Here is a 16,017-nt window from a genome sequence, read left to right on the forward strand (position 1 = left end):
ACAGATGTTTTCACTAAATAGAAAACTTAATATGAAAAAAATGCTTGATGGATGACGAAACTTAGCTGTACTTTTCAATCGATAGATCTCAGCCATTTATTTAAAAAGAACATGAAAACATTTGCAATCAAAGGGAGATTTTACAATACCATGTATGTCATTATAAGTGATATTCATCAGCACCTTTAGGTCATCCCTAGATATGAGCATGCTAGGGTTTTCTGGTCATGAGTAAAAATTAAGACATTAAGTATGTCTGAGAGGTAAAAGGGAATACAATACCTTGAGGAATTGATGCTATATACATATATAGTCGATGCTATGACCTTGTCAGCAAATTCAATTTATCATGGAGTCAAATACTGACTGACGTTTTTCATGCTAATTGTTAGTACATTATCTAAACACTGAATTGACGACGGATTTTTACTTTATATCCTTATAAAAAGGGATTGCACGGCGGGTTTAACCAGTCGGCAGGAGATGCTCACTCCTCCCTGGCTCCTGATCCCAACTCTGATGTTTTGGAGATCGGAGTTTGCTCTGCTCCTAGTTTGTATTTATTATATGTGGACTTGAGCCTTGAATATATTCCCATATCTCCACATAAGACCAAAACAAAAACAAAACAAAACAAAACAAAAAAAAAAAAAACAAAAAAAAAAAAAAAAACAAAAACAAAAACAAAAAAACAAACAAAAAAAAAAAAAACAAAAAAAACAAAAAAAAACGACACAGTTAGCAAATATCAAAAATTTCTGGTACATGTATATAGTTTCGCCACGTCCGTCCTTCTGTCTGTTTGTCCGCGGAAATGTAACCTTACTCACAACTTATGAGTGGGCGTCGCTATGGTCTTCATATTTCAAAGGTGCATTCCTTGTGAGAAGATCATCTTTTTGTACCACCAAATTGGACCTCTTTACCTCCATCTTGATTTTGACCAACATTCACAAAATAATTCTACACTTCAACCTTTGATGTAACTTATGAACATTTGGAGCCAGGACTTATTTTCCCCACGTGTTTATTTATTGTGACAAGGCCTTTCAGTGGATATGTATAATTATAAACTTTTGACCTTGAAGTTAGTGTTTGACCTACTTTAAAAAAAAATAAGTTAGAACTAGATGCTGTCATGAGACAGTAATACCCGCACTAAGGTGTTTGCCTCTAAATACACGCTCCTACATATTGGGCGGCTTTCCAAGGAAATAGTCAAAATAATTCTATAATTTACATGTATTAATCAAATTGATTATGAAATTCTCAGACCCTGTGACCTATAACTCAGAACCTCTTATATTTATTTTATACATGCTTAATTCATTATATACCAGTCTGAATTTTATTAATGATGTAAATTCATGCACGGATCTGTCGGGGGAGGGGGGGGGAGGGGGTCAGGACCCCCCCCCTGGAATTTACAAGGTTAAAAAATGTATATACTAAAACAAGGAAAAAGTTACAATGGACCCCCCTTGGAAAATGCAGATCCCCCCCCCTGGTAAACACGAATATGTGTAAAATAGGTATGAAAAGTTAAACATTTGCGGCAATAGAAGTCACCACTACCCCCACCCCACCTCCACGATATAGGTTTTTGACGTTTGGGTGAGATTTACTTTAGTTTTTTTGGGGGGGATTGTCAATTTCTGGGATAGGATTTTTTTTGACTGAGGTGGACCACCCCCCCACCCCGGAAAAAAATTCTGGATCCGCGTCTGAAATTAGATTTTGATATATGTTTTGCTCATAATAGGACCTTTTTAAATTTACTACCCCCCCCCCCCCTCGACACCACAATCACACAGCACATACTTTTTGGAATAGGCTAGACGGAAAAGGTTTGTTAAAATTTAATATCGTTTGTAATGAATTAATTTAAAATTTGTTCTTGTACTATACATGTGAACATGTAAATTTCTACATTACATCACGTTGCGTCACCCATTATGATATTTATAGATTAAACACCATTTGGCACACCTCGGCCGATTCCCACTTCATCTGATAAGGTGACGGAATCGACGAAAGTTCGCCAAAATGGCACATGGCTGCAGTCTGGTGTGCATTGGATTAATTCATTTTGTGTTATAATTGGATTTATATTTCATGAAGTTTACGAGACACAGGGAGTCGGTAAGTAGAAGTTTTAGTATAGTGGGGAGTAAAATACACCCAAATGATTAGGTTAAAGTTTAAAAAAGGTCAAAAGATCATCGCATGCCACACTAGACGAATTTCATATTGTGAAGTTATCTCCCGTTGTCGATGTGACATTCAGTTACTGCCAATACTGGTGCGGATCCAGAATTTTTTTCGGGAGTAGGAAGGGGGGTTCACATCTCAGTCAAAAAATTCCAGCCCAGAATTTCGTGACAAGCAGGAGAAAAAAAATGAAAACAAATAAACAAATAAAAAAACAATGATAGTGAGGTCAATGTTTTCTAAGTTTATAGGGAGAGGATGTCAAGAGTCATTTTTTACTTGCTACAGTATATAGTCTTGTTTAAATAACAAAGCAAATGCCAGATGGGGGGGGGGAGGGGGGATTCCAATCTTCCTACCCACTTCCTGTCCCTGAAATAACAATCTATTTTGTGATTCCAGTTAAATAGTATATTTTTTTCCATTTGACTAATTATTATACATATTTTGTTTCTTGTGTTTATAGTATGTCTGTCTATAAGTCTGCAAAAATTAAATCCTAGCTAGCTTGCCCATAAGTTTTAAGTGGGATGGGCTATACATATAGCTTCCACATTTTATAGGTTTATTTCTTGTGACAATTTAATAAGACCTTTTATTTGGGTACCATTAATTTTTACCTCTGATCGCTTGACATGGGATACACATTTTTACAAGAAAAATACCAAACTTTAAACCCTGCCTAAATTTTGATCAGTAGGTGCTAGGGCTTTCATACTTATCATGACATATTGTATTCATTTTGAACTGTCAACAGGTATAAATATGTTTGACCTTGACCCTAGAGTTTGAACCACTTAAACAAAAAAATTAACCTTGGCAATTAACTTTTGAACAGGAATTACTAGAGATTTCTTTATTTAACATGTGCATTCCTTGTGACAAGACTTTCTTCTGATACTAACAATTTGAACCCTTTGACCTTGACCTTTGAGTTTGACATATATTTGAGAAACTTCAACCTTCGCCATAGGCTTCCATACTGGGACATCAGTGTTTCACAAACAAATCTTATCTTCATTATTATTTGGTGGTGTCTCCATATGAGGGAAGATGTATTCTCAACAAACAAACAAATTACTAAAGAAAATATAAAACATAAATATGTTGGTCATGCATATCTCTGCAGGAAAAAAACAGCTTTTCAAATACTCCAACCATATTGTAACCCTTTCAAAACACTCATTTGAGCTTTTTTGGTTTCCTTAGCATATAATGTCTGTCGTGACGTGTTGTCCATAGGTTTGTCTGAAAACTTTTTACAGTTTTAACTTCTCTAGAACCACTGGGCCAATTTTACCAAATTCATATAGAAATATGTACATTTGTATGTCAGACTCAGTAAATTTAACCTTGGTTATCACGGTCATATCTACTGAATGAGAAGAGACATTCATATTAAACTTATGTATTAGTATATTTACCTGTGAGAATGGCATGGTTTTTTTTTTTTTTTTTGGGGGGGGGGGTTTATATGTGACCTAGAAGTTTGACCAACTTGCAAAAAAATTAAATTGTTATAAATTCTTCATTTTGAAAGAGAAAAGTTAGGGCATTCATATCATAATGCATGTTTATTATTACCTGTGATAAGACCTTTTCAAATAAATCATGACTTTTACACTGTGACCTTGACCTTGAAGCGATCAAGCCTAATCTACTTTTCAAAAATGTTGCATTTGCTTATAACTTTTGATTGAGATGAGATATGACTCTCACATTTGACATGTACATAAATTACTTATAAGAATTCAAGGTGTTTCCCAGCATGCGATGTTTTTTTATGCGCCCGAATTTTTTCGGGGCGCATATTGTTTTTGTCCTGTCTGTTTATCTGTTTGTCAGTTTGTCTGTTGTCAAGTTTAACCTTGGCCAAAACTTTTGAACCGTAAGAGATAGAGACTTCATATTTGGTATGCATACTCCTCTAATAAAGTTCTTTCAAATGACATCAAGGTCAATGACCTTGTGACCTTGACTGTGACTTATATGCTAAAAATAGGTTTTTCAACTGTTTGTCATAACTTTTGAACCATAAGAAATAGAGACTTCATAATTAGTATGCATACTCCTCTAATAAAGTTCTTTCAAATGACATCAGGGTCAATGACCTCGTGCCCTTGACTGTGACCTATATGCTAAAAATAGGTTTTTCAACTGTTTGTTATAACTTTTGAACCATAGGAGATAGGGACTTCATATTTGGTATGCATACTCCACTAAAAAGGTTCTTTCAAACAACACCAAGGTCAATGACCATGTGACCTTGACTGTGACCTTTATACTAAAAATAGCTTTTTCCACTTTTTGCCATAACCTTTGAACCATAGGAGATAGAGACTTCATATTTGGTATGCATACTGCACTGATAAAGTTCCTTCAAATGACATGAAGGTCAATGACCTTGTGACCTTGACTGTGACCTATATGCTAAAAATAGCTTTTTCCACTTTTTGCCATAACTTTTGAACCATAAGAGATAGGGACTTCATATTTAGTATGCATACTCCACTAATAAAGTTCTTTCAAACAACACCAAGGTCAATGACCATGTGACCTTAACTGTGACCTTTATACTAAAAATAGCTTTTTCTACTTTTTGCCATAACTTTTGAACCATAGGAGATAGGGACTTCATATTTAGTATGCATACCCCACTAATTAAGTTCTTACAAACAACACCAAGGTCAATGACCTTGTGACCTTGACTGTGACCTATATGCTAAAAATAGCTTTTTGAACTTTGTTGACGCCGGGCGCATAGTATTTCACAAACACATCTTGTTACCCCTTGATGTTGATGTTTTACATAATTTTCAAAATATTTAACTCTCCTAAAAGATGATTAGGCTTCTGAGTAACATTAAGGAAGACTTCAAGGAAGACAGAGCTTTTTGCACAAAAAACATCATTTTCGGACCCACATCTGACCCCCCGGGGCAAAATCTAAATTCCAAAATCTTACTGCATATCTACATGACCCCACCAACCATCTCCCAAAAGATGATTAGGCTGCTGAGTAAAATGTAAGAGGAGTTCAGGGAAAACAGGGCTCTTTGTATGAAAAACGTTATTTTTCGACCCCCATTTGACCCCCTGGGGCAAAATCAAAATTCCGAAACCTTACTGCACATCTACATGACACCACCAACCATCCCCCAAAAGGTGATTTGGCTGCTGAGTAAAATGTAGAAGGAGTTCAGGGAAGACGGGACTTTTTGCACAAAAAACGTCATTTTTCGACCCCCATTTGACCCCCCGGGGCAAAATCAAAATTCCGAAACCTTACTGCACATCTACATGACACAACTAATCATCCCACAAAAGATGATTAGGCTGCTAAGTAAAATGTAAGAGGAGTTCAGGGAAGATAGGGCTTTTTACATAAAAAACATCATTTTTCGACCCCCATTTGACCCCCGGGGCAAAATTAAAATTCCGAAACCTTACTGCACATCTACATGACACCACCAACCATCCCCCAAAAGGTGATTTGACTGCTGAGTAAAATGTAGAAGGAGTTCAGGGAAGACGAGACTTTTTGCACAAAAAACGTCATTTTGACCCCCATTTGACCCCCTGGGGCAAAATCAAAATTCCGAAACCTTACTGCACATCTACATGACACCACCAATCATCCCCCAAAAGGTGATTAGGCTGCTGAGTAAAATGTAGAAGGGGTTCAGGGAAGACGAGACTTTTTGCACAAAAAAACGTCATTTTTCGACCCCCATTTGACCCCCCGGGACAAAATCAAAATTCCGAAACCTTACTGCACATCTACATGACACCACTAATCATCCCACAAAAGATGATTAGGCTGCTAAGTAAATTGTAAGAGGAGTTCAGGGAAGATGGGGCTGTTTGCATAAAAAACATCATTTTTCGACCCCCATTTGACCCCCCAGGGCAAAATCAAAATTCCGAAACCTTACTGCACATCTACATGACACCACCAATCATCCCTCAAAAGATGATTTGGCTGCTGAGTAAAATGTAGAAGGAGTTCAGGGAAGACGGGACTTTTTGCACAAAAAACGTCATTTTTCGACCCCCATTTGACCCCCCGGGGCAAAATCAAAATTCCGAAACCTTACTGCACATCTACATAACACCACCAACCATCTCTTAAAAGATGATTAAGCTACTGTGTAAAATGTAGGAGGAGTTCAGGGAAGAAAAGTGTGACAGACGGACGGACGGACGGACGGACGGACGGACATGAGTAACAACAATATACCCGAACTTTCTTTAGAAAGTGCGGGTATAACTAGGGCTTTCATATACCCTGTGACACGACCTTCATTTGGGTACCGATAATTGTGATCTTTGACCTTGACCTTTGGAGTATGGCTTGCATTTGAGAATACCTCGCCATAAGATGTCATATGGAAAAATCACGGAGCTTGAGCAGCATAATGAGCTTTATTCTTATGGAGTACTCTACCATTTTAAGTTATTGTTTTTGTTAAGCTGGTAATTCATGTATCCAGACGTTTCATATATCCGGACAAATTGACTAGTAACCAAATTGTCCGGATAAATGAGGCTCCACCGTACTTGAATATAAGTAGGGGGTAAGGTAGCCAACTGTTGTTATAACCAAATAAGAAAAAGACTTTAATATTGTTATTAATTTGGTGGCATATTTCTGCACCCTACTTACAAAATAAATAATGAAAATATACATATGTACAACATAATAATTTGTAAACTAACTTACCAATGTTATTTTATGATATCATACAAACAACGCGATTTCAAAGATATATAAATAAGTATAGAGACATGCGTTCTATATATGTCTACATGCAAGATAATTCTAAAGTTAAGAAGTAAATAAGATGAAATTTTTCTCAAAATCTATTGAAACACACGCATACCTTCAGAGAAATAGAGAGAGGGAGAGAATAACATACTACTGACTAATGTTAATATATTGAAAAAATAGGCAAGTGGATTTGACTTTAGTATGATGTTCTTTTGTCATTAGAGGAAATGGACGAGGATTGTACCAAGAATAATGCCTTTTCACCCTCTTCGCGTTAAAATCTTGTAAATATCTCACTGAAACAACATTGACACGTTAGATTGATCTATAAACAGTAGCAGAATAAAATTTCATGTTCATAATTTTAGTTACTTACATGTAGCTACGGTGTGCGTTGCTTTTTGGTGTATTAATTATACTTAAAACAATAAGACTGGAAAAAGGGCACTCAAAGACATGAAATTAAGACCTTTATAAAAGGTAGCCAAATGTTTCTTAGATCTGTTTGTAGGTTGATTTCTAAATTTTATATGTTATTTTCTTTGATAATAAAGGCCTTGTTATGCAAACTCTTGTGTTGAAGGGAAAAAAGGCATGAAGTATCTCGAACGTTCGCACAACGATGTCCTGGATTTAGCTCCATGTGACTTCTATCCGCTCTCCAAACTTAAACTCCCGATATTTTGGAAATGATACAGATCACAACTTACTATTGGCCCCGTTTGGATCCGGGATAGAATAGGTCCTCAGTACCCCTTTGCTTGTCGTAAAAGGCGACTAAATGGGACGGTCCTTCGGATGAGACCGTACAGCAGGTGTAGCACCATAAAGATCCCTCCCTGCTCAAAGGCCGTAAGTGCCGAGCGTAGGCCTAAATTTGCAGCCCTTCACCGGCAATGGTGACATATCCGTGAAATATTCTGGAGAGGGACGTTAAACAGTATACAATCAATCAGCTATTGGGTCTGCAATTTATCTATATATGATGGTTGTCGTTATTGATGAGTATGAATATTGTTTAAGAAGGTAATCGATCGTTTAAAATGTGTATTCAGGTCAAGGATGAGTAATTTGAAGTGAAGGAACGCAAAAAAAAAAAAAATCGAAGATTAATAAATTTTGAAAACATCAAATTGTCATTAGTTTGGAACATCCCTCGTGCACTCCATTTAATAAAGTTACATGCATGAGTGACTTGAACAATCGAAGAAAAAAATTCTGTTCATCCATTGTTTTTGTAAATGATGATACACATAAATAAAATAAAGTCTGCTTTATTACTTTCGCTTTTAAGCTTAGTCCTTTGTATTCAACTCTCCTGTACCACCTTGTTTTACGTCACATTGATTTTCTAAGAAGTCGTCTGCAAACACGAGAGCTTGGTACAGGGCGCCGAGAGCTACGATGTCCAAATTTGTGTGAAGTTTGGTTTTTTTTTCATAGTTTTTCACCGGAAACACATGGGATCTTGGAATGGCAATGATGTTAGCAGCTTTATTCACAGCTCCTTCGACAATTTCACTTGTGAACATATTGCTGATATCCTTTTTAACATGTTCACATATTTTGTCCATTTTTGTCAAGAATACTAGTTGAGGTATACCTATGATGAATATAAATATTTTATTGACAATATTTTACGAAATAAAATGTAATAACAACACAGAAGAATGAAAATTAAGAAAGTGTTATGTATAGCATGAGTATAAGTGAAACAAAAATTAAAATGTACAAGTATAACGTTTGATTTTTTTTAAAGAAAAACCAATTAACTTTAGAAGATTGAAGTACATGTATGCTAAAAGAAAAAAAAAGAAACGCAGGGTAACAAAATATACGCATTTTTACCGCATGGCCAAAAATTTCGAAAACTGCTCAGATGGGAATCTTTGTTTACTGTGCATTAAAGTCAGTGCTCAGAATTACTCAACCTTACTCAACACGTAAGGAAAGTGGTTAAAAGCTAAAAACAGATCCAAATTGATGACGAAAATTTTGTCCCCAATATCATTGTACCGTTTTGTGCATGTGATGTATACATATTGTTTTTCGATCTTTACGAACGATATGAATTTCTTGCAATTATGGTATAGTCGTCGGATGAACCATGGGGTCTGGCTTTTACATTGCCTAAGTAATTACAAATGCAACAAAGGAATGTTGTACAGTTTCTTGAGAATATGTCCTCAATTTTACGTCAAACCCGTCTTCAGAGAGGGCCTAGAATGGTATCCAACCAACAGTGACGATTATGTTGACGTGTAACATAGCCAGGTCAAGATCTAGATTGAATAATTAAATCTGCCACCGCTTGAATCTCACATTACGACCATTAAAACTGCTATTAAAACAAAAGGTTGGGAATTGGAAAATTATAATTATGATAACCTTTTGTATAAATAGCAGTTTTATATCAATAGCAGGCCCTTGTTCCATTCTCGTTCGCGGCGCTGCATCATACCTAAGAGGTAAACATAGGTAGTGACTGTTCCTTCACCAAGCGCTCTGCACTAGAATTGAAAGTCACGAGATTTTCGAATATGACCTTAAAAACAGGTTCTGTTTCACGGAAGGCGTTTAGACGATAAAGAACTCTCACTGCTCAATGGTCCCTGAGTGCCAAGTATAGGTCTAAATTCACAGCCCTTTACCGGCATACGGTGAAGTTTCCACATGAGTGAAAATTTCTCGAGAGGGACGTTAAACAACATACAATCAATCAATCATTCACCGATTGCGCGATTTGGGTTTTCTAGGCTGTTAACTTAATGTTAGTGTTCCCCTCACTTGCGCATGCGAGCGTCCTATGCCTTTTTCGGTGTGTTTACCCCCATTCAGGTGTGTAAACAATCACATTTACCCACTAGTTTGGTTTCCGTAATGTTCATTATTTTCTTTATGAACATCTGTGGTATTAAGTTGGTGATAGGGTTCGAAATGCCCAAATTGATCTCTTTGAACTTAGATCTGTCTTTTAAAAGGGTTCAATAATGTCCTTATTGGGGGGATAAACATGCTTATGAAATCCATGCAAAGGAGTATTAACGTTGTGACAGATGCGCTCCGGAGATATTAAAGATAATGAGTTTTTTTTTCACATAGGGATATCATGATATAAAATTTCAATAACTACTGAATTATGAGATGAGATGTTTTGGTTACACTTTCATAAAAGATGATTTTAAACATTAGATAGGAATACTGGAAAATACATGAAGAAAAAATAAGACTGTTTCACTTCAAATGATCAACCGCCGTTTCTTTATCCTTTCAGTATATGTATACATCCCATGAAAGTTAAGGTCATAAGTTTTAAAAAAGCAAATTTTTGTTCGGAGGTAATTCATACCTCTGTCTTCAGCGAGCGCTTTGATGTATTTGAGTTTTTTAATGATGATCTCTGGAAGAACATCGAGCGTGCTTCCATCAATAACAAAAACAACAACGTGCATTCTGTCCTTCAATGTCGGATCCTTTACAAATCCAGGAACTTTGGTCGAGGCTTTTTCAAATGGATTGAACTACAAAGTTAAACAAGATAATATTAATTACAAATTCTTCAGAATATTTTTTTTTCTATAGATACAGGGTATGTTCGGTCATGTCATTAAAGTCTTACAACGAGAGTTAAATAAACTAGGCCATACAGTGTAGTGATTGGGCAGATTTCCATCCAGAGTAAACCCAATATCCTCATCCTTAATGGAGAGTTCCACCTCAATCCCTCGTGTATCACAGATGCTGAATTTTAAACGTTTCTTTGACGTAGGATCACGAATATGGAATTTTCCGAACTATTAAAGTAAAGTCATTTTATATTGAAACATTTAGCATATTGTTAGGAATGAAATTATTCTAAATGAATATCATTCTTCTAATGTAAACAAGTTTGATTCAAAGATCACTCTATCATGAAATGTTAATGTTATAATAATTATAAATTAATTAATAATTAACCACCTTGAAAAATAGGTATGTTGCATCTTAAAAACATTTAGTTTTATTGCCTAAAATTATCTACGAATAAAACTTTGCTACAACCAGATGTAATCATTTTAATTTTCTAAATTGCATTAATAATTTTGCTATTTTAACATGTGAATTAAGTCTATAAACAAATGCTTTTCATTTAACATATGTTTGTACGGACAAGTATATTTATGTACATTATACGTAATCATGTTTACAGTTTTACTGTTTATGGCCATTGAATACATGGTTGTATGTAAATATATGCCTTTAATCAAATAAATCAGTTTCAGAATTTACGACAAGGATTGGCATGATCAGAAATGTAAAAAAGCAAAAGAAATAACTATCATAAATAGCATTGATCTTAAAATTAGTTGCTTGAGTTTTTACAATCAGAGAATTGCTAATTTTTTTATCTAGCGACTAAAAATAATAAAACACCAGTTTGATATTTCAGAATATTCATATTAAAAGTAAACATTTTAGAAAATGTGATATAAAACATAATGCATAAAATCATAATGCTGAAATTCATTCATTTATTTCATTCATTCATTTTTCTGCGCATGATCGATGCTTCTTAAAGATGCATTTACCAAGATGTAAAACACAAGGATAGCTTAATTGACAAGAATAATTAAAGTCATTAGCATTAAATTAGCAAGCACAGGATTTGAAAGAAAATCATGCAGGTGTGATTATGTTACAAAATCAGTTACTTTTTTGAGAAAAGCGACATTTGCATATTTTTTTTTATAAATTGATCCAAAAAAGACTTACACTTTTTGTCAAACTGTTTTCAGTACTTCCTGAACATGACCGAGATGATATCTTTCCTTTGAATATTGAATTAATAGTATTCAGAAAACTGGATTTACCCGCGTCCACTTGTCCAACAAGAAGAATATTTGATTCAGGTACATTGGCTTCTTCGAATGGCTCATGCCTGATGATATTTTCCTTCAATTCCTGACACGCCTGTGTGAATAAAAAATAATCATCCAGATAAACTATTACAAAAGGTAGGTGATATTGGATTTACAAGGACAATGAAATACATTATTATAAGGCCGAGAAGTAAACAAATGACAGAAAAGCATGAAGGAAACTTTTGTCAATTTATTCAAAACCCTGTGTACAGTCAGAAAAGGTCGGATTTTCCAGAATAAGGTACGACACCAACAAAGGGTCACACAGCAAATTAACCACCATTGCGAGAAATATTCAGGTGTAGGTAAAACCTCCAGGGTTGACAAGAAAAGCTCGGATTCGGCGTTCTCTACTCTTTATGGGACCTCGGCGTCCAGCTCCCAAATCTTTTTTGGGAAGGTTATTTCCGCCTTGCTGCAAATTCTTAGACTTTGGTAGGACATTGTTGACATTGGCGTAGCCGCTGTCCAAGCATGTCCAAAACATGCTCGATGTGGGGAAAGATCCGGAATGAGTGCGGGCCATGGTAATGTGATGATATTCTGCTATTGAGATAAACTAAAACGATCTTGATCCTATGATATCTGGCATTGTCATCTTTAGAATATAATGGTGACCATAACGACATGCAAACGGCACAACATGGGGTGTCATGATGTTATCCCGGTAATACTGCCCTGTGACACGTCCAGCAACAACATGCAAGTCTGTACAGTGATGTTCCCTAACAAAATTACTGATCCATCCCCATGCATGACGATCCATGTCTAATAACAGTAACGTCATGGAATCGTTCGTTATGTCTGGGCTAAACCCTTTGGAACTGTTTACGAAGGTAACAGTGAAACCTGACTCATTTGAGAAATAACATGTTTCCATCGGAGATTATCTGATGTTGATGGTGACAATACCATTGGAGTCGGGAACTAATGTGACTTTCTCTAAAACAGGAATGACACAAGCAAGTCGGTCGCGTACGTAAAATCTGTGCAGTCGATTCCTGATGTTATGTTTACTCACTACTAACCCGGTATCCCTTTTTAAGCTTATCAGACAATTTCTCAAAGCAATAGTATGGATAAATCTGTCCTGGGTCTGATTGGCTGCCGTTGGTCGACTCTGTAGAACGATGTCTGGACATAATCTGCTGATGTCAGTCTGGGAAACATTCAATGAGCTTGCCACAGCGACCTGTCTTTTACCAACCTGTAACATGCATAGGGCACGTATCCTTCAACAACTGATTATCTGATGCTTTATCTTCCAAATCTTTCTTTAGGATGGCTTTAAGTTTTCAATTCAGCGGCATTCAAACTTGTGACCTTGATCATCAGTAGCATCTCGTGCAGATCGTGAGAGTGCGATTGATGTGTTTGAGTAATTCATTTCTTTAAAAATTCTTCCTCTTTAAGGAACTAAACAACATGGTTTCATATTCCTTTCTATAATAATGTAAACATTTTGATCACAGACTACAGTATCCCCTACTTTTTTCAATAGTATATCATCATTATTTTTAGTTGTCATTAGTATTTGTTAACCTATTACCATGATATCAAGAATATTTTATATTACCTGAGATCAGAGATGTTATTGTTCAGATGTTATATTTACATTTCGCATGTACTTTGCTCATAAAGTGTGTGAAAACCAATCGCATTCAAAACACCACAACACAGAAAGGTGGTTAAAAGTTTAAAGTGTATTTTTTTGACGTCACAAACATTGAGCGTTGTGAAAATGATTCAATGCTTAAATATTTTTTTTGCCCACATGATTCGATAATAAAAGTCTCATTGGTTTTTCATAAAGATTTAAATTTTGTATGAAATTCAAATTTCAATTTTTATAACTACTATTCATTTTACTACTTTACCTGTAAATTCCACTCCGGAGATTCCCTCCATGCTTCCTCAACAAATGGACCATCTTAAAATGAGATTAATTTATCAAAAGGATATATTGGAACCCGGGATTATACATGTTCATTAATAAAAATGAATGTGATTATTTTATATAAGAGCAAAAGGTAAAATCCGAAATTTTCTAATCCATATTTACAATAAAATATTAAATGGCTTAAAACATCATCTATGAAAATCTCTATAGAGTCTCCAAGTAGCTATAACTTAAGGTTTCAAATGATTAAAATATATCAACTGATTAAAAATATTCACAGATAATGTTTTGTAGATCAACCTTCATTTAGGAAGATAAAAATACATGTAAAGTTCAAATATCCTAAAAATAGATTACTTAATATGGTCAATGATAGAATCTAACGCACCTCTCAAAATTAATATACTCACCGTCAATGAAAACGCAACACTCTAATGTTAGGGTGAAAAGTATATACGGGTTATAACTATGTACCAAAAAAGTTAGGACATCTTTTACTTTGCCAAATCAGTTATTTAACGGTTGAATGTATTTCTTTCCTCTACCGGAAATTGCTTTTTAGCCCTCTTAACAGAAATCAAATTTTTGCATTCTAAATAAAATTTTTAACAATATTTTTAGTTTTCAAGGTTTTGTAGCTGTTTTTCGTAAGTATTGTACTAAAATTCCGGGAAAAATCCTTCTTTCTTTACCGGATGTGATGCCTATATGACCACAAAATGACTGATTTTCATTGCTAATGCTGGAGATTCTCAAAATAGAGAAAAAAGAGCTGCAGATGCAGGTGTACACTATTTAAAGAACTCATCAGGTCCATGTGTTTCAATAGCATAAATAACAGTTTCTTAACCGGAATTCCAAGAGTTACTACACTACGCCAATTTAAAGAACAAGTTGAACAACAGGCAATTAAAAATGCCCAAGAATATTTATTTCGCTCAGATGAAGACATTGATAAAGCTAATGCATGGTAGGAATTGGACTGCGTACATGTATGTTGCACATGGCGGACTAGCATGTTTTGACTAAATGGTCGGAAGGGGAGGGGTGATTTATTTACATGTTATCTGTTAAGAGGGCTAAAAAATCAACTTTCGGTAATGGAATGAAAACCATTCAACCATTAAATAACGGATTTGGCAAAGTAAAAGTAAAAGATGTCCTAACTTGTTTGGTACATAGTAATATCCCGTATATAATTTTTCACTCTAAAAGTAGAGTGTTGCGTTTTCATTGACGGTGAGTATATTAATCAGGCAACATTTATCCGAGTCAAAGAAAAAAAGAAACGTACCTGCAAATCGTGTAAAATATCATATAAATTATTTTAATTTTGAATCATTGTGAGTTTGCAGTATCGGTGATAAATAATAGTTTATACCTTTACAAAAACTGTCTTACCTTTTACAAGGTAAACCTCAAGGTCTGTTACATTATTATGTCCATTTGCTACTGAAAATCCAGTTTCTTCGCCCATATCAAAGTGTGATCCATTTAAGAGATTTGAAGTTTTCAGTGGAAAACAACTCCTAGTTTTGTTAAAAACGACAGAGTTTTCAAAAGATAGCAGATTCTGAAAACATGGACCACATTTCAAATCTTTATAATAGTTATTGCCTTTACCTTTTATATAGTGAAATATTTTAGGCATCCAATTTGCAGCAGTATACAACTTAAACAGGAATGCATTTTGATCTGTGGCCCATACACCACTACAACTCCACCTTTCCGACAGATAACCTCCGTACACATTGCTACCGGTATTATAAAAGATTGTTACTGTCGGCCCTTTGTTGTCACATAACTCATGAAATTTCTCTGACGACCCCCCGTCTCGAGTGATTTTGTACAGAAGTCTAAAATGACATTCCCTGCCGATCCATTCTGAAAGCTGTTTTTGATCCGTACATCTTAGTAAACCATCCATTTCTGAACTGTCAAAGTTGATATAATTATAAATATAATTTAGCGCGCAGAATCAGAGATAATAAAATTAATTCATGAAAGAATAAAATGCAAATTTCATAATCTTCATTAAATTCCTTTCATGAATAGATCAGGTTTAATGGTTAATAAATGTAGAGAAAAATTATGTAAGATTGTATATTAAGAGCAACTGTGTAAATATATGGATAAAAGTGTAATATCAATATTATACATGTAAGCGAAAACGGTATTGGGGCAACATATTAAAATCATTACACATGACAATAAATTCAATTTTTTTAAAGGAT

The 16,017-nt window shown here is 35.0% G+C and overlaps 1 protein-coding gene across 1 annotated transcript; it reads right to left on the reverse strand.

Annotated features, from left to right (window-relative positions):
- Positions 1-7,007: 7,007 nt before the first annotated feature.
- On the reverse strand, positions 7,008-15,710 carry LOC134252303 (interferon-induced protein 44-like). The gene is made up of 6 exons (XM_062734744.1): positions 15,185-15,710; positions 13,761-13,813; positions 11,735-11,932; positions 10,630-10,776; positions 10,332-10,503; positions 7,008-8,585 (listed from the first exon to the last, which is right to left on the reverse strand). The coding sequence occupies exons 1-6, from the start codon at positions 15,708-15,710 to the stop codon at positions 8,278-8,280; spliced, it is 1,404 nt and encodes a 467-aa protein (XP_062590728.1). The 3' UTR covers positions 7,008-8,277.
- Positions 15,711-16,017: the final 307 nt, after the last annotated feature.

The sequence above is a fragment of the Saccostrea cucullata genome, unplaced genomic scaffold (genome assembly GCF_032062105.1).
Source record: "Saccostrea cucullata isolate Sc308-1 unplaced genomic scaffold, CSIRO_AGI_Scuc_v1 ctg5867, whole genome shotgun sequence".
Classification (NCBI taxonomy): domain Eukaryota; kingdom Metazoa; phylum Mollusca; class Bivalvia; order Ostreida; family Ostreidae; genus Saccostrea; species Saccostrea cuccullata.